The 19,242-nt window shown below is 31.2% G+C and overlaps 3 protein-coding genes across 3 annotated transcripts; 2 read left to right on the top strand and 1 right to left on the bottom strand.

Moving 5' to 3' along the window:
• Window positions 1–3,989: 3,989 nt before the first annotated feature.
• LOC101215587 (transcription factor RAX2) lies at window positions 3,990–6,585 on the top strand. Its single transcript, XM_004137928.3, has 3 exons — window positions 3,990–4,437; window positions 4,661–4,790; window positions 5,681–6,585. The coding sequence occupies exons 1-3, from the start codon at window positions 4,302–4,304 to the stop codon at window positions 6,351–6,353; spliced, it is 939 nt and encodes a 312-aa protein (XP_004137976.1). The 5' UTR covers window positions 3,990–4,301; the 3' UTR covers window positions 6,354–6,585.
• A 4,263-nt stretch (window positions 6,586–10,848) lies between these two features.
• Window positions 10,849–12,598, bottom strand: LOC101221206. The gene is made up of 5 exons (XM_004137792.3): window positions 12,162–12,598; window positions 11,721–11,821; window positions 11,479–11,595; window positions 11,301–11,402; window positions 10,849–11,191 (listed from the first exon to the last, which is right to left on the bottom strand). Exons 1-5 carry the CDS (start codon window positions 12,400–12,402, stop codon window positions 11,021–11,023), a joined length of 732 nt encoding a protein of 243 aa, XP_004137840.1. The 5' UTR covers window positions 12,403–12,598; the 3' UTR covers window positions 10,849–11,020.
• A 1,463-nt stretch (window positions 12,599–14,061) lies between these two features.
• LOC101204417 (4-coumarate--CoA ligase-like 7) lies at window positions 14,062–18,423 on the top strand. The gene is made up of 6 exons (XM_011653664.2): window positions 14,062–15,337; window positions 16,028–16,217; window positions 16,818–16,963; window positions 17,512–17,579; window positions 17,704–17,806; window positions 18,163–18,423. Exons 1-6 carry the CDS (start codon window positions 14,321–14,323, stop codon window positions 18,274–18,276), a joined length of 1,638 nt encoding a protein of 545 aa, XP_011651966.2. The 5' UTR covers window positions 14,062–14,320; the 3' UTR covers window positions 18,277–18,423.
• The last annotated feature ends 819 nt before the right edge of the window (window positions 18,424–19,242 follow it).

Below are 19,242 nucleotides of genomic sequence, written 5' to 3'. Positions count from 1 at the left end.
AAAAAAAAAAACAGTATTCAGAAAACTTCCCTACTGTCAAATTATGTTAAAATTAAACCTGAGTATGTTCAATTACAAGGGGTGATTTTATATTGCAACTTTTTCCTCTGCTTAATTTAATTCTCATCTGCTACTAAACATTATCTTTTTGGCATCAAAACTAAACACAGCCATATGCTATATCTGGACAAGAAAACAACACCAACAACCTTAACAAGAACTCAACTATTTGCTCCCTTTTCTTTTAATATTATTGTCCCCAGCTGAAAGGAAGTTCTTTAACTGTGAACAACTTTTAGGTGGCCCAACCTGCCTAAAACTGACACTTTTAGCCAAAATACAAACTTTGAATCATTGAGAGAAGATAAGATAACGTGGGAATTCAGATTGGATGAGAAAAGATTTTTGCTATAACTTTTAATTCACACCTCTACCTATTTAGTTCATATAATATGATAGGAGGTAGTCACTGAGGGGAGGGTTAAACAATGCAATATTAAATTTTGGTAGGGTTGTGATTTGAAGTCAACTTGGACAATCAAAACATGAACAGATTTTCAACTCCACATGTTTTCTACAAGAAACTAGAGAACATTTTGGTTCTCACAGAGATAAATATAGATGTGGTAGCTAACAATCAATTTTAAAATTCTCTTTAAACTATTGATTTAATTAATTCCAACGATAACTTTCACATACGTATATTAACTTTGGTCTTTCAATCATATGCTACAAAAGATGTACACATCTTCATATTGTCTTTAACTTTAAAATGAAAATACGTTTGACAAAATTTGAAACAAATTGAGGTTTAGTTATAAGTTTAGTTCCTCAACTATTAAACTTGTGCCTAAAGAATTCATAATTTGTATGTGAACTTTTAATTTTGTGTTTAAAAGATCTATGAATTTTGACGGTATTAAACATAAAAATGACAAATTACTCAACGAAATTATTAGAAACAACGCATGAGAGATAAAAATTTAAGTTTAAATATCTATAAACACATTTTAAAGTTGATGAAATAAATAAATTAAAAATCAATCTAAAGGTTAAACTAAACTTGTAATATAAGCTATTGCAAAAGATGAATAATACATGTGAATCATGAATTATATATATATATATATATTTGGCAGGTCAATTCTTCCATCTCAAAACAGGAGAGACATTATTGTCTTTGTCTTTATGCTTTGTTTTTCTAGAAAAATACTTTAGAAATTTGAGAGGAAAGAAAGAAAAACAATGGTATACTATACTTTTGTGTCTAAAATTACTACAAGCTTTTGACTACTATATATTATATATTTTTGTCACTATGCTTTTAATTCATAAAATTGACTTGTAGGCCAACAAGGCTATACTCATTCTTTTATATATATATATATATATTATCAAATTGCAATCTATATACGTATGTACAATGTCTTTGCTATTCATATATAGTTCATTTTAATTTTTAATTACCCTAATTTATTATGAATTTCTCTTAGTTTGCCAAATGATCTTTTATATTTTTAAAAATTCTATATGTTTCTTTTTACCATTTCTATACCATGGTTTTAATATTTCACAAGTAATACTTAAAGAGTTATTTCCTAATAAAGTAAAATGTATTATTGAGAATAATGATTAATAGCAAAAGGATTTCCTTCTTCTTCTTCTTCTTTTTTCTTTCTTAGAATAAAAGAAAGGAAGATATGATGAAGGACAGAGTTGCATATGTCGTTTGGTGAGGTGACAATCATAATCATTCTTTACAGTACAATTAAAACACCAACTTCAAAATCAAAACCACACACACACACATATATGTATATTAAGAGAAAACTTCTTTTAATATAACTTCTTGCAAGAGGTTTTAAATGGCAATAAAATATATAGTAGTAATTAAACAAACAAAAAGAAAAGTTAAGGTGACAACTGAACAAATTATTTGTCAATTTAATAAACTTATCTTTATGATGTGGTTGATATTAAATTAAATCTTGCTATAGAATATAGAAATCAAATTACATGGAAACTTAAGTTAAAGGCACATATAGTGACTAAAAATATAGTTGAGTAGCCAAGTTAACTAAATCTCTTTAGGGAGGTATTCTTCTTTTATCAAGTACTTAATTGTTAGGCAAATGGTGAAAATGATACTCAATCTCCCCTCTTTTTCTTTTTTTAATGGGTATAAACATTTTGACCCATGAAAGAAGCTAACTATAACACGATTCTATATAGAAAAGTGTTTAAATAAGAGGAGATATTCTTCGATTGGTCAACATTTACCAAGTTGGCAAAATGAAACAAGGAAAAGAAATTTGAAAAACTACAATATTATTGACAAATTAGAAGATCTTTACCTTTTTCAACATATGCATTAATGGTATTTATTGATGTGAGAATAATAATTTGGATTCATATCTTCTTTGATGTATGTAGAGAGTAAAGTGATAGATTGGATAGGAGAAATAGACAGGTAAAAGAAAACATCGGAACAATGTGGTATTATTTGTCCAACGCTATTTGATGAGTAAGTAAGTACTTTGACTGAGACAACGTTGTTGAGATAGTTGAAATGAAATCGAACACCAACCCATATTACAATACAATAGAAATTAATCAATTCGACTAAAGCTAAATATCACATTGATGTTCGGCTTGTTCTCTTTCCTTGCAAAAGTGCTACTCTAACACATTGAATGATGGGAAGAGAAGGGAGAAATCATGTGGACCTTGTGTTCTTGAACCTTAACAATATAGTGACTGTAAATGACTTATGATCACAATATAGTAATTAAGAAGTAAATTTGTAGATACTTTGTAATAGAAGTAATTAGCATGGTAGGCAAAAAAAAAACCAAAACGATCAACTAGAAACAACTAAATCGAAGTCGATCGGTCGAAGAATTACACATTAGATTGTAAAAAGACCCGTAAGACAAAAAAGAAAAAAACAATCAACAAAATGTTATTTTAATAGATTATAATATAAATAATTAACATTGACATTTTAAAAATTTGGACGTTGAATTTTCAAACCAAATTTGAAAGTAGAATAGGTAAAAAATAAAATCTAGAAGTGGAAGAAAAAGAAAAGATTGACAATTAGGCAAAGGCTGATAGAAAGTTTGAAATTATAGTATGAATGGTAAGTGAAAAGTTAATATTGTTGGTAAATAGTCCCCTTTGGCGTCCTCCATTTTGAAATAATGAATGATCTAGGGTGTGTTTGAAAATTAAAACCCACAATCATCAATTTTAATTTGACACCAAAATAATTCAAAATAATTAAATTAATTAATTAACCCTATCCTTTTTAATTAAATAATCTAATTAATTCTTCTTCTCTACTTTAATTTATACAGTTTGGCAAAACCCCACCTCTCAAAATCATTCCAATTCAAAAGAAAAGATAAAACCTTTTTGCAACCAATACCACGTAGTTGAGACAATAGAGCCTCGAGATCAATTATTTGAACTTTGTAATAAAAATATAAAATTTTGAGTACTTTTCGTGTCACTTATCACATTCCAATCCTCTATAATATATAATATGAAAAAAAGGAAAGGAATAATACATTGCATGAATAATAATTAATTACAAGGATTCCCTACACACAATTAAATACGAGTATATACATCAAGCTTTTGAGCTAGCCTAGCTGATGTATATATATAATATATATAGAGAGAGGGTGTGACAAAGCGACAAATAGCATATATAATTGGACCACTAAAATACAATAAAATAATTAAGGGCAAAATTCCATGATTTTCTGAAATTAAACAAGAGGGTCTAATAAATTTTAGGTTTTTAATTATGGCTCGAAAATTTAAAAATTATTGCCACATCCCATCATTTTCAACGTGCATATAAAATTAATAATACACATTAACATCTTAATTATCTATTCATATATATTTTTTCTTTAGCTAAAGTCATTGGATTCCTTTGAAAATTAAGAGGCTGCTCAAAAGAAAAAAGAAGAAAGAAAATCTTTGATCCTTACCTTGATTATCATAATCTCTATTTTTCGAGTGTTGGGTTTAAATTTTCTTTCTATTTATGATAAGGAGTTATGTGAAAGAGAGAGAGAGAGAGAGAGAGAGAGAGAGAGAGAGAGAAATTTATTTTTTTGACTTTTGTGTTGATTTGTTTCTCAATAAGAGAAGGAAGGGTCTTGTCTATTTGAAACATAAGTAAATTAAATCTCTCTCGTTTTCTTAGCTCAAGGGTTTTCAATTCCAAAACTTCTCAATTTTTTTTTTTTAAAAAAATCAATTTTGAGAGTGAGAGAGAGAGAGAAATGGGTAGAACTCCATGTTGTGATAAAGCAAATGTGAAGAAAGGACCATGGTCTCCTGAGGAAGATGCAAAGCTCAAAGATTACATTCAAAAACATGGAACTGGTGGCAATTGGATTTCTCTCCCACAAAAAGCTGGTAATTATTAATCTTTTTCTATCTTGATTTTGATAAAGTCTCGCTTCCTTTTTTATCCATATATATGAAGCAAAGGAGATTCGAACTTTTTCTGCTAACAACGACAGTAACATATTGGTCAATTTTTTTTGTTGAAAAAGATATATTTAGCCGATTTTATGATCAGGTATTTAATTTTGTTGAACTATATATGCTCATGTTGGAGTTAATTTGTTGTGTTTAGGTTTAAAGAGATGTGGGAAAAGTTGTAGATTGAGATGGTTAAATTATCTGAGACCTGATATCAAACATGGAGATTTTTCTGAGGAAGAAGATACAATAATTTGCAATCTCTATACTACCATTGGAAGCAGGTTCCTGTTTCATTCTCTCTTTCACCATCTTTATCACTATTTTTTTTTCACTCTCTCTCTCTCTTGTAATTTGATTCATAGTTATCCTTATGTGTGTCCACATACTTAATTAATTATGAAAAAAATGCTTGATGTTGAATTATTTACTTGTTTATTCACATGATATATATATGACAAATTATGTTTATTAATCTGTCAAGGAAAAAGTTCAAACTGCACATTTTGATATAAACAAGAAAAGAAAAAAAAGATTCAAACTCCTAGTTTAACTCAACTGATCATATAAGTTTGTAGGATACTCAAGTAAAAGGTTCGTTACTTGCCTTTCCATATATATTCAGAAAAGAAAACAATTTATCCAACAAAAAAACAGTAATTGCACTTTAGATAATTATTTCCATACTCTACCAGCTCAGGTTTTTTTTTTTTTTTTTTTTTTCTTTTCTGTATAGAACAATCTTGGGAGAGGTGAATATTTTTAGAGTTGTTTGGAATATAATTATGATTTCATATAATTGCTTGAGAAGTAATTGAAAACCTTTTATTTGAGTTTTATTTAGTTAATTAATATGCAAATAAATATTTAAAAACTAATTTTAATTGAGAGGGCTTTTTGGGAAACTACTTTGTAGGAGAATATTTTTCACTTGAAACCCTTTCTATAAAAAGTCACACACTAATGACTAAATTACTTCACTATAAATAATAGGTCATCATCATGATCATTTTTTTTATAATCCCAAATCTAGTTATGATTATATCCATAGTATTGCTAAAATGATAGCACTGATGTGTAATATAACTATTTTGAATTTAGAAGATTAGAAGGATGTTATTGAGTCTAATCTAATAAATATATATTGACTTTTTTGTATTACAAACATGTGTAGGTGGTCAGTAATTGCTGCACAATTACCAGGAAGAACAGACAACGATATAAAAAACTATTGGAACACAAAATTGAAGAAGAAACTAACTAGCCCACATGGGATGCTGCCCCAATTTATTCAACCTTCATCAACAAACTCATCTTCATCTTCTTCTTCACCATCTTCATACTCCAATAATGGGCCCTTGATCTCCACCTTATTAGAACCCATATCATTCTCATCCAATCTTCTCCTAAACCCCACCACCACTACCACCAACAATAATGCTACTCCATTATTTAATCATCAAGCTGTCTCTCAAGATCATCAAAGCTTTATGATGAGTACAATGGTGGGGGGTGAAAATAATTATCATGTGAAATTAGGTGATCAGAGGTCGTTGCTTGTGTTTGGAGGGGATCAAGGGAGTTGCAGCTCATCAGACGCGGAATACGGTGGCGGAATTGGAGTAGAGGAGAAGAGGAGATCGTTGTCGTCGTCAAATATGAGTTTTGTAGAGTGGTCTAGAGTTGTGAATGGATGGAATAATAATGAGAAGCAATTAGAAGATCAAGGGATGTGGAATAATAATAGTAATATGGAAAATAACTATAGTCCATTTATGGACTATGGGCTCGAGGAAATTAAGCAGCTAATTAGTTCAAGTAATTGCACCACCAATGTTCTTTTTTGATGAAGCTACCACACTCACTCCTGATCAAATTACTTTTGGTTGTTGTGTGTGTTCTTCTTCTTTTTTTTTCTTTTTTTTTTGTAAATGATACAAGATTTTTGGGGTTTCTTTTAGAGAATGGTGTAAATATTTGTTAATAATCATGATCAACACTGATTTTAATTTCTTTTGTATTTTATGCTATTTTTCAATTTGATTGATGAGTTAATTGAATCTTTAGTTTAAAGGAGGATTTTTTTTTTTTGGTCTATTAATTGAGTTACAATTTTTTTTATACCCTTATTAAGTGCTTATTTTAAATTCAGCTCAAAATTATAAAACTATAAAATGTATATTCTAAACGAAAAAGAATTAAATTTCAATAATAATGAAACATAATATATTTAATAATAATTGAGACATCTATTTACGTTAATGATTCAAATCATTCATGCTCTCAATTAATTGTAAGAAAAATTCTCAAATCAAACCATACAAGTGAAAGTAGGTTGCGTTAATGAGAAATATAAAAGTACAAGTACATGTACTTTGTGAATAATGAAGATTAATTGAAGAGTACATATAATTAAACTATTAAACAGAGCATAATATAATATGATCAATTATTATCATTTATAATTTTTCAAGTATATATATATATATATATATATATATATATTGTCTTAGATGATGGGAATCAAGATCATTACAATTAAACTAATATCAATTGGTGAGAAATTTAAGCATTACAAGTCCACTTAATTTAAAGTTCTTGTTTAGAGTTTTGGATTTTTCTCCCCTTACAAACTACATCTTTGATAAACAAAAATTAATTAAGGGTACGTAATTAATTAATAAGCTCTAATTCCAAGTTTAATTAAAGTAAATCAAATTGGATGTGTAGTCTATATTTAAATAGTGTAAATACATAAATGATAGGAATGATGTATAAGTCAAAAGTTTAGAGATGATATGCAACGAAAATATCAAAATTTGTTAGATGTTATTTTGAAAAATGATAAAAACAAAAAATTCAAAGAAAGAAAATATATAAACTAATAAATAATTAAAGAAATTGAAGCCACCTCTTTTAATTAACGAATTGAGCAAAAAAAAGGTAATTGATAATTTAAATCACATCCATCAATCAGTACATGTGGGGGAGGATGGTATTAAGGCTGACAATAGGAGGAAATTAAGAAAAATATGTACAATTTAATTAATTAATTAGTCTTAAGTGTTGCTGAAGTGTGGTTCTAATTATTTTAAGTAACCCTAAATTATTGAAGTCTGCAAAGTGGAGAGGACACCAATTGTCAGAAATGAGAGAGACTTTAATTATTAAAAAAAACAATATATGTGCAATATGGACTATGGAGTGGATTAATCTTATAATTAAATGAAATCCAAGATATTTCTAAATTTATATTTAACTTAAAAGGTTATATTTAATATAATTTTGTTTATGTCAAAGCAATAGTTGGATTACACTGTCTAAAATTATATAAATTTTCTTCTTTTTTTTAATATTTGGATTTTATAAACCACTTGTTAATAATGTTTTCACCCACTAGAGATATGATTCAATTTACATATATTTTGGTTGAACATTTATGCTTTTCATTTCCAAATTTAACAATTTAGACTTAATAAAATAGTCAAATTACTAAATTTAGAAATTGAAGTTTCAAGTTGATATTAAATATGTTAGAGAGATAAAAATGTATAGGAAGGTGCATGGCTAAAGTTGTAATTTAAAACTTTTTGAAAATTGTGAAGCCAAACATGTTTGAAATGTCGATCATATTTTGGTCAATGATATGAAGCTTTAACATAATAGCCATGGGGAAGTAAATAATTATGAGGATGAGAATGGCGATGGGAGAAGAGAATCTGAAGGGGAAGCAGCCAAGAAGAAGATGATGAAAGAGCATATGGGTTTTGGTTTTATTGTATGGACAAATTGAATAAATAAAGAGTGGGGTTTCAATTAAAATAAAGAAAAATAAAGACAAGAAGAAAATAATGAAGATAATCTCATTGACCAATTCAAAGGTTTGTTTGTTTGTTTATCCATTTTTTTTATAAACAAAATTAATAAAAGGAAAGAAAGAAAAAGAAAATTAAAGACTTCTAGGGTTGGATGTGCAACCCAAAGTCAGATTAAGATTTTTTAAAAATGCTTTTATTTCCAATTTAAGTTTTGTTTAATTTTAATTTTATCTTCAACTATCTAATTTTAATTTGTATATTTTCAATCAATTTTAAATTTAATTTAGATTTTACTGAGATTAATAATAAAATAGCAACGTCTAAAATTATTTTGTTATATTTAAAATTTAAAACTGTGTTTTATTGATAACAATTTTTATTTTAAAAAATAAAATAGCTTATGTTACATTCAAAAGTTAGAGATAACAGCATGTTACTAAATTTAATTAAGAAAGCTAGAAAATTAAATGTGTGTTTTTTAAAATTAAAACAAAATTTCTCTTTCTATTTGACTTTTTAAGTTTCTTCTCATATTTTTAATTGTTTACATTGTTTATTTTTAACCTATATTACATCGTTTAATAACTACACGAAGATGGAATCTAATATTTTGTTTATATCATAGTAAAAATATGTAAAAAAATTTTAAAAAATATATATCAGTCATATCATATAAGATTCGATAGAATGTAATTAAAATGTCTACCATTTTTTTTTTGTCGAAAGGACTAATTCAACTTTAGTTCTATGCTTCGATTTTGTGGAGTTAACTTTGGTTCTATAACTAAAGATATATATCTCTCAAATAATTAACCTTCTTCTATAAATATTGAGTATTGCATTTAAAATTATTGTTATTATTAGGCTACTAATTTGAGCTCCATACAAAATTAACTTCAAATTAGAACTAATGGTTAAGATTTAATAGCACTGAGATAAATTTAGACATTTGAAATTTAAAGAGACCTCAAATTGGATCGAGAGAGACTCAAAATTTAGAAAGAAAATAACAATAGCGAAAATATGTGCATTAAATATATGCTATAGAGAAATTTCAATTTCAATTCTAGGAGTGGTAATAGTTTATATAGATTGACCTTTATTAACAGTAACCAGCTAGCTAGTGTAGATCTTTACTAGAATTTCATCACACTATAATTTCTGAAGTGTTATGTATATATATAACTATTTTAATTTATTGACTCATAAATATGTTACCTAAGACCTGCAACCCACGAAGTTTATCAACTTTTATAAATTTCACCTGCGTTTATGAAAAATGCAATATTTTTAGTATCCAAATCTCAACTCTATATTAAATTTACTATTGAAAAGCCTCAAACACCTCAACCCCAATATGAATATGTTTTTCGACCCTACACGTTTTGATGTTTAATTAAAAATCGATCTAACTAATGTCGAATTGAGCTGGATAGAGTGATGTTCGATGAAGTATTCTATATTCTTGTCCTACCGCCAAGCATTTTTTAGGTTCCGTTATTTCATTTAGGGGTTGAGCTAATGTTTTGAAGCATTAGATCACCATGAATTTGCCTTTGGCCTTAATTCAAGGATAACAATAATAAGTAATGTGCGTTTTTAGTTGTTTCATACAGTAATAGTCATATTTATGATCACCTTTTGATTATAATGGAGCACATCTCCAGCTAAAATGGGAGGTCCATATAGGTGTGATAACCCATATGTTGAACCAGCCCAAAAAGTCATCAATCTAAACAGCCATCCAATGGAGAAAAACTAGCCTCGACCTACTCTTACTTCACCCCCATTTAAGTTTAAAAAGAGAGAAAGGAGTAATTTTCCTTTAGAAAAACAAATGGATGTTAGAAATTCTTAAAAGTGGTCACTAAATTTTGGCTCATAAACAAAATGTTACCCCTCACCCAAACATTTAATTCATTTTAATATTAAATTAATTTTAGATGATTAGAGGAGTGTTTTAAAGTATTGAAAAATGACAAATAATTTTAACAATTTCAACATCACTCCCAAATATTATTCATTTCATAAAAATGGTAGTCAAGAAATGAATAGTGCATGACTTTGAGTTTTTAAATTAATTTAGAAGAACGAAGGGTGTGTTTAAAATCATTTTCTTTTATTTTTATTGAGTCGAACCTGAACCTACAAATCTCTTGATCTCTTTATAGCAGTATATATTTCAATCAATTGAAATTCAAGGCACCAACCAACAACCAATGTTCTTGAGCAACCTTTGGTCATTTAGGTACTTTCTTCTTTCTCATGTAAGACGAGAAAAAAGGCCTACCCACACCAAATGAATCACATGGCTTGGCCGAAACAATGACATTCATTAACCCTATAAAAAAGGATGGGTCTAATCTGATCCCAAAAATATAGAAAGCAAATCAACTTTTTAATCTTCATGATGACTGTGCTGTACTAGAGACTGACAATTTCTGTTAAGTCAAAACTAAAAATGAACAACAATCCAAGTTGCTCAACTGGATGGTAAAGGGAAAAGAAATTGAATTAAATTAGGTGATGAGCTAAAATAAACTATATAATTTGATACATTTTCAATATTTATAGTTAACAATAGCATGTGACAATTGCCCTTTTCAGTTTTGTACATATATTTACATCAATTTTATGTACAGAATGCACAAGAGAAATGGTTAATAAAACTTAAAAGGCTGAAAGAATATCATACTTTACAAAAAATCCCATTGCCAATACACTTTCTCCACAATACCTCCACCACTCTGAACAGCCAAGTGAAGAGTCTCAGAAGCAGGAGGAACCCCCCATAGAAGTGGTACAGCAACTGTCATGGTTAGCTTCTCTTGCAATCCCCCTTTACTTGCCTTTTCTGCTGCTACAACCTATAAACATCAGAAGATGAAAAAATGAAAAAATGAAACTCAAACAAATTCACCCCAGATCAACAAAACGATCATTGGAACAAATGGTGCATATGGATTTATAACAAACCTCTCCACCTTGCTCCAAAACAATGTCCTCCACAACATCACTTAGCATCTCAACAGAACGACAAAAGCCAAAGATACAAAGTCTTCTTCCCATGTCAAGTCCCTAAACAGAGTGAGTAAAGCATAAGACAAATCCGTTAAGGCTTTAACTCAATACAATACTGTCCAAATGGGCTCACATTTGTTGCTGCAATATCAAATAGAGCACCAAGACATATGCTCTGTTTTGGATCCATGTAATCACTCTCTTGAAACCGTTGGAATCTTTGGGAAGTTTTCGATTTCCCTTGTTTTTTCTGTCAAAAGAACATCCATTTGATCGAAACACGAACCAGATTGCAACAACTTACACATAACAATACAAAACACACTGTAATTGCCAGTTTTAACTGAAAAATAACAAAGGGGTTGTAGGACATACATCTGAAGAAGAAATTCTTCGAGGGACAATGGAGCCTCCAATCTGAACCAGTCCATCAGGGGTGAACAATGTGACTCTCTCCTCAGGAAGCCAATGGATTTCTGTACACAATTTCAATTTAAGCAATCCCTTGTACAAGATAGATTGACTTCATAAATAAAACAGAACCCAAATAATTCATTTCATTCCCATCACTCGAATTACGAAAACCACCCTCATACCGTAACAACAGAACAAACTTTTTAAAAAAGAAAAAAAAAAAAAACCCTTTTCTCAATCAATAAAATAAAAGGGGGGAAACCCCATTTGGAATCAAACATAATCTCACCAAATCAGGTAAATAGAATTGGGGGAAATGTAAATAACGTAACCATACGCATCGGTCCTTCAGCATAAGCAACAGATTTGTTAAGAACGAAAGATGAAGAAGAAGAAACGTACCAGAATCACCGTCGGCCCAAGGAAACAATCCGAATGAATCGTCGTCACCCATGAAGCCTCCAGAGTAGGAGGATTTGAGGGAGAAACGAAGGAGAGGAGATGGGCGATGATGGGAGAGTGAGAATTTGGGAGAAAAAAGAAAAGGGTGTGGGAGGAAAGAGGGGGAAAGGTGGAGGGAAGGTTGGGAGGAGAAGGAAGAGAAAGAGAAGGAAAGAGAAGGGTCGGCCATGGATGAGAGCATTGAGAAATGAGAAGAATGGGGAATTGGGAATTGGTGTGGAGAGAATGGAAGAATGTGAAGAAGGGGGTGAAGAATCTGAGGATGAAAAATGGCAACCGACCGAAGGGGAGAATAGGAAAGGAGAAGCTTTGGAAGCCACAAAGGACACGTAGGTAGCGTACAGTGATTGTGTGTTTCAAATGTGAAAGAAAATCGCCTCTTTCTTTCTACGGGAATTTCTCTGCTTCACGTTTTACAATTTTGTCCATTTCACAATATTTCTTCCGAAGATATTTCAACCATTTCATCTTTTTAATTTAATTTAACATTCTAATTTATCCTTTCAAACTCTTTTTCTTCCAACAAACTTACTTGGTCGATAGTCTTTATAACCTTTCGTTATTGCATCAACAAAAGTCTTGTCTAAGGTGAATTGTAAAGTAAAAAATTAGAGAAATAGGCAGCATCCATAGATTAAAAGGGAGATCATCTACGTTTCAAACCGATTATCATCTTTTTACATAAAACCTCAAACTTCACCTATTGGTCAGTCACATCACATCCCTACAAGTCCATATTCATCTTTTCTTAAGAGGGTGCATGTAGTCATCTCCAAAGTAATTTAGAAACGGTCGTGGAAGGTCGTCACTCTTGTAACTCTACATTCTAGAGCAATGTCTAAAGAGATCCCAATCATGTTTAATGGGTTAATATGTAGGCACCTCACATAAACATCAATAAAAACTAAGTCTTACTACAAGTTGACCGATAGAGTCATTGAAGCAATAGATGTTCAAAAGACTCGATGACTCAACCAAAATGGAGCCGACCGACTTTTAAGAATTAATTAGGTTGAGTTGAAATTTTTTAGAAATTATATTTGGAGTCCACCCTAATTGAAGTAACACAAGCTAAAAAAAATATTATTAAATCAAGACTATACTATTTAGCTCACAATTGTAAATAATTAACCAAACTTTAATCCAACATTGATGTGAGACTAATTTATATTTATATCATAATTTAACACTAATCTTTTTGTAACGAAGTTGAAATGAGATTTGTTGTTAAAGTCTTGTTTTGGTTTAATAATGTATATGAACTGTTTATTTTATGCTAATTAAATTATATTTCGTATATATTCGAAAATAAGTTGTGTCGAATGGACTCTATAGAAAACATTTGGTATGATAGTTTAAAAAAGACAACTAAATATAGTCTTACATACGATGAGATTGTAGGTTTTTATAACATAATGCAAATAATTATAGCTATTAATAAATTATTGACTAATAAAACAAGATCAAACTGACATGATTGAGCTTCATTTAACGTAATTAACATAACCTTTTTTGAGATAAGATGTTCAATTTCTGATTGGAGTTGTTGTATTAAAATTCAATCGGGATTTTTTTTTTAATTTTATTATTAGACAAAGTTAAAAACTTACAGAGCAATGCTCAGATTGAGTCCTCTCATCCTAAATTATTATACCTAAAAAACCAAAAGATTTCGTCAAATTGAATACAAACAATAGAAGAAATAGAAGAAAACGATTAACCGATTCTTAATCCATTGTAACAGTGATGAGCATGAACTCTAACCTTTGTTATTTAAAGAATAAAAGACTAAAGTTTAGTTCATGAAAAAGAATCCCAAACTTTTCATAACCCCTCGGTTTTGGAAATTCTTCTCAAGACATTTCGAAGCATCCGTGATGAGCATGAAACTCTAAACCTCACCATTTTAGGTATTAATCAATTCTGTCAATGTCACAACGGTTGATTCATTTTAAAACCTAACCTTACCTTACGATTTATTGGGATGAAGATCCGATAGAAAGAAGTCAAAACTTTTGTTTTAGGTAGTGTGGACAAAAACCAAATCTTTGAATCCCCCATATCCCAACCCATCCTCTTTCTTCAATCCCATTTTGGCAATGGATATCACGATGAACAAATCTTTCAATCCCCAATCGCAAGTTTACACTTCCCGTCGTCCTCCAATCCACTTTCCGACCGACCCCACAATCTCCATTGTTTCATTCCTCTTTCGAAACTCCTCTTCTTATCCCAACGCCCTTGCCCTTGTCGACGCTGACTCCGGCGAATCCCTCACTTTCCGTCAGCTTCAAATCCAAGTCTCCAAGCTCGCTCATGTGTTCATCCAACTCGGGATTCAAAAAGGCGATGTGGTTCTCATATTCGCGCCCAATTCCATTCACTTCCTTGTTTGTTTCTTCGCCATCGTCGCCATCGGAGCCATTGCCACCACTTGTAATCCTGCTTACACTTCCGCTGAACTGTCAAAACAAGTCGCTAACTGCAAACCTAAGCTCGTAATCACCGTTCCCGAACTCTGGGACGTAATCGGTAAACTCAACTTACCTTCTATAATTCTGGGTTCTAAAATTTCTTCAAAATTTTCCCGTTCCAACATCTGGGCTTACTCCGATTTGATTAAAAAAGCCGGCGATGTGTCCAATTTGCCGGTGAGTGAAGTGGGTCAGAACGATGTAGCGGCTCTTTTGTATTCATCTGGGACGACAGGGATCAGTAAAGGAGTGATTTTAACTCACAGAAATTTCATAACGGCGTCTTTAATGGTGACTCAAGATCAAGAGCTTCTTGGTGATCCCAGAAACGTGTTTTTATGTTTTCTCCCAATGTTCCATGTATTTGGTCTTTCTATAGTTGTTAACTCGCAGCTTCAAAGGGGAAACACCGTTGTTTCAATGGCAAAGTTTGAGCTGGAAAAGGCTTTAGGGTTGGTGATGAAGTACAAGATCACTCATCTTTATGTTGTTCCCCCTGTAATTATAGCTTTGACAAAGCAAAAGGTAGTGAAAAATTACGACTTGTCGTCGTTGCGGCAGATTTTATCTGGGGCAGCGCCTCTTGGGAAGGATGTGATGGATGAATGCTCTAAGATTATACCTCAGGCCAGGATCATCCAGGTTTTGAACATTGCCTTCTCAAATCCATTTTGCACTTTCCTTTTTGCCTGCGAGTCAAACTATTATATTATTTGAATAATTTTATGGGATAGTACAAAATTAACAATATTTATAAAATATTGCATATATAGCAAAATCTATCGATCATATAAACTCTACGTTCAATAGATTTTTACTAATTACTGATAGACTTTGAGAGCTAAATTTTGTCCTATTATCTGTGGGCTGATTATTATATTTGCACCTGTCTAAACTGTTGGTCAAAACTATCTTTATCAAAACTAGCATGTTGCTAAGGTTATAAGAGGTTGAGTCAAAGTAGCACTTTTTATAGTGATAAGAAGTGATTTCATTCTATTCAGAGCATCTTTCATTACATTTACTACAGTAATTCTGAAAAAGTAATTTCCCACTTGAGTGTTGGAAGGAAAAAGTGGAACTTAAGTTTGTTTTAAAAGCCTTCCACTAGGAAGGGTTCAAGGACGTAAATCATGCAAAAACGAAACTAATATGCCCAAACTTAGCATATATTTTAGTTTTACACCTCTTTTAAAACTGGAAAGAATATAGAGTATAGAACAATTTAAATTTTTAGCCGGATTTCCCTTGCTCCAAGTGCTTCCCTGTGATATTTTTTTTATTTTGTTTCTTTAAGTAGTCTTCAACTGGTTTGCAATTTATGCTTTACAGGGATATGGTATGACAGAAACTTGTGGAGTAATTTCAGTGGAGAATGTGGGAGTAGAATCTACCCAATCTGGGGCAACTGGATCCCTTGTTTCAGGAGTTGAAGCCCAAATTTTGAGTATAGAAACACAGAAACGTCTTCCACCTGGCGAAACTGGGGAAATTTGCGTCCGTGGACCAAATATGATGAAAGGTGGATCTCCTTGGATGTCTCTTTCCCCCTTCTGGGATTTTTGGAAATTGCTAGTATAGAAGATTAACGTTATTAGATACATTAAAAGCACATACTTTCATAAGGAACCAAACTTTATTGAGGAATAATAAAATAATATAAGTAGCAGCCTATAATAAAGGACTCAAACTAAAATAAAAATGGATGCCTATCAAGCAAAATAAGACCTTAACAAGGACCAAACCTTCTTTCAAGAACAACTGCTTTTTGCTCTGATGAATAGCATTCATCCATACTAAATTACTAATTATATTGATGGGCACATCAATGATCAAAAAGCAACCTAGAATTGTTTTACCTTGACCCAATCTCCTCATTTGAACCTTCTTATTAATTTCATTTGAAGCTTCTTATTAATTTTTCATTCTTATTCATTCCTATCATGTTATTACTTGCTTAAATGGATTTGCTGAAACGAATAAAAAAATTGCTTCCAGTTTAAAGATGTCAATTTCATTTCTTGATAATTTGTTGTTAGAATGTTCAAGTTTGGTTCTATATCTTCCTTTTCTATTCCTATATACTAGTCTGATAAGGTAGATGTTTTCATGAACATTTCAGGATATTTCAACAATCAGAAAGCCACCAGCCAAACTATAGATGATCAGGGATGGGTACATACTGGAGATATTGGGTATTTCAATGAAGAAGGAGAATTGTTTGTTGTGGACAGAATCAAAGAACTCATCAAATGTTATGGTTTTCAGGTTCCACTTCTCATACTCAAATTCGAAACTTTCCATTTGGGAGTTCTTTATTTCCTTTTATTAGGCACCTCTTGTTAGCTCAAAGCATTTTGTTAGTTCGTTAATGCTTCATCAGACTCTCATCAATTCTTCCATTACCTACTGAGTTCTCTAGAAAATAACCATCACTAAGATCATGGATGGCATAAAATTGTCTCTATGTTAACTTGGTTTTTTTTTTTTTTTGTTTAATTAGTAATTACTAATCACTAACTACAAATATTAAAATATACATCCTATTTTTTATGTGTTGATGATAGTTTATGATCGGTTATTCTTATTATAGGCTTTACCAAAACACCCATTCTTCAAGCTAATGCAACCATTCAACAAGAATTACTTTTTCACATTAATCTAGAATCTTTTGTATGTATTAATTGTTCGTTTGGCTTCGTCGAATATATATAATGTTATATGTGCATTGCCTCTTCTTCTTAGAAGTATGATCTTTAGCTGCCTTTATAGTTGAATGGTAACAATTTTTTTCAACTTTCTTGTCTGCATATTAGGTTGCACCAGCAGAGCTTGAAGCGCTGCTACTTTCTCACCCTCAAATAACAGATGCCATTGTGATCCCGTAAGTAGAATATAGAGGCATTTATAGTGTCTTAGTTATGTCTTATGTGGACGTTCATAATGGCCTTTTTTCTTTCTATTTTCTTACTTTCGTTTTAAACTCCGACATTAATTTCCACCTGTAGCCATCCTGATGATAAAGCCGGTGAAGTCCCTATTGCATTTGTTGTTCGTTCTCCCAATAGCTCGATAAGCGAAGAAGATGTTAAAATTTTTGTCGCGGGACAGGTAATCTTTTGCAAACGCTCCAACAAGAACAATGAAATAAATTCTTTTTTGTTGAGATGGACATATTTTAACTCTTGGAAGCACCATTTTATTAAGATGTCATTGTTTGCATATAATCTTTACACAAAGGACCTTTTTCTTATTAACCTCACTTGAAAATTTCAACACACGATCTCTAGGTAGTTGTTATTAGAGACTGTTTGTCTGCCCCTTTGCCAAGGGAGCTGCCTTTTAAGGCTATGTTTAAGATGCTTTTCGTGTGCTGCATAAAACCAAAAAATGCAAAACAAGCTGTAAAACAACCATCATTTTGACAATGGAATGCTTGGAAATGATCACCCTCTTTCCCTTTGCAGGTTGCACCATTCAAGAGATTAAGAAAAGTAACATTCACAAGTAGTGTTCCGAAGTCGGCTTCAGGAAAACTTCTGAGAAGGGAGGTCATAGCACAAGTCCGAGCCAAGATGTAAATGTCGAAATATACCGGTAGGCAAACAAATTAATTTACGGTTATAAGCACAACGAAACTGGAAATTGTTGGAAATCTCTATACAACATTCATTCTTATGCTAATAAAACATTGGTTTGGTTCCAATGTGATGAAGTTTCTTTTTTCATTTTCTTACACATTATGAAAAGTTTCGCTCACAAGTTGACTTCTTGGCAAGATTTCGACTACATTAGACGTTTGATGGAGACATGAACAATGCAACGCCATTTTACATGGATGATTATAAATAACAGCTTTATATTGGGAAAAAAAAAGTGAATCATTTCAAAACCAACCAAGGTAAAGGAACAAAAAAAAAAAGGTATGATTTGAAATGGAGTGTGAAGAGAGAAATAATTGAGGTGAAGAAAGTGAGTGAAGAATGAATAAGAGATGAAGTAGATGATACCCAATTCTGAGCATCAAATTTGAGGGAATGTTGCTGCTTTCACAAACACCACCACTCATTTACAATGCCCACTCAACCCCATTTTACATACCACTTTTCTGTCACTCTATCCTTTACTTTCACCCAAAGAAAAAGACTGCTCTTGTTCTTCTGCCATTTTATCTCTTCCCTTTTTCTTCCTCCTCTTTTTATACCTCAAAGAATGTGGAACGATGTGGCAAATAATTTTACACCGTTGGATATATAAGAGAAATTTACAAAGCTTCTTTTGAACGTTGTTATCGGTGAATTTGGTCCTAGAGAGATAGACCCATGGCAAAAATAAAAAGAACTAGGAAGATTCTCTATTTTCAAATAGAAAAATGTAAACTTCAGATCATTCGCTATAAATAACATTCTTATTAAATCTTACTCTCAAACTCTCTATTTTCAATATTTCTTAAACTTCCTCACTCTAAGCATTGAAAAGCATACAGCAGGTGTTATATCAGTCTGCGTTCACATCCAACAATCTCTCCTCTTCTAAACATCGCAATC

Source organism: Cucumis sativus, chromosome 3 (assembly GCF_000004075.3).
Source record: "Cucumis sativus cultivar 9930 chromosome 3, Cucumber_9930_V3, whole genome shotgun sequence".
Taxonomy (NCBI): Eukaryota; Viridiplantae; Streptophyta; class Magnoliopsida; order Cucurbitales; family Cucurbitaceae; genus Cucumis; species Cucumis sativus.
The sequence above is the reverse complement of the archived record's forward strand: the minus strand, read 5'-3'. Positions and strand labels throughout refer to the sequence as shown.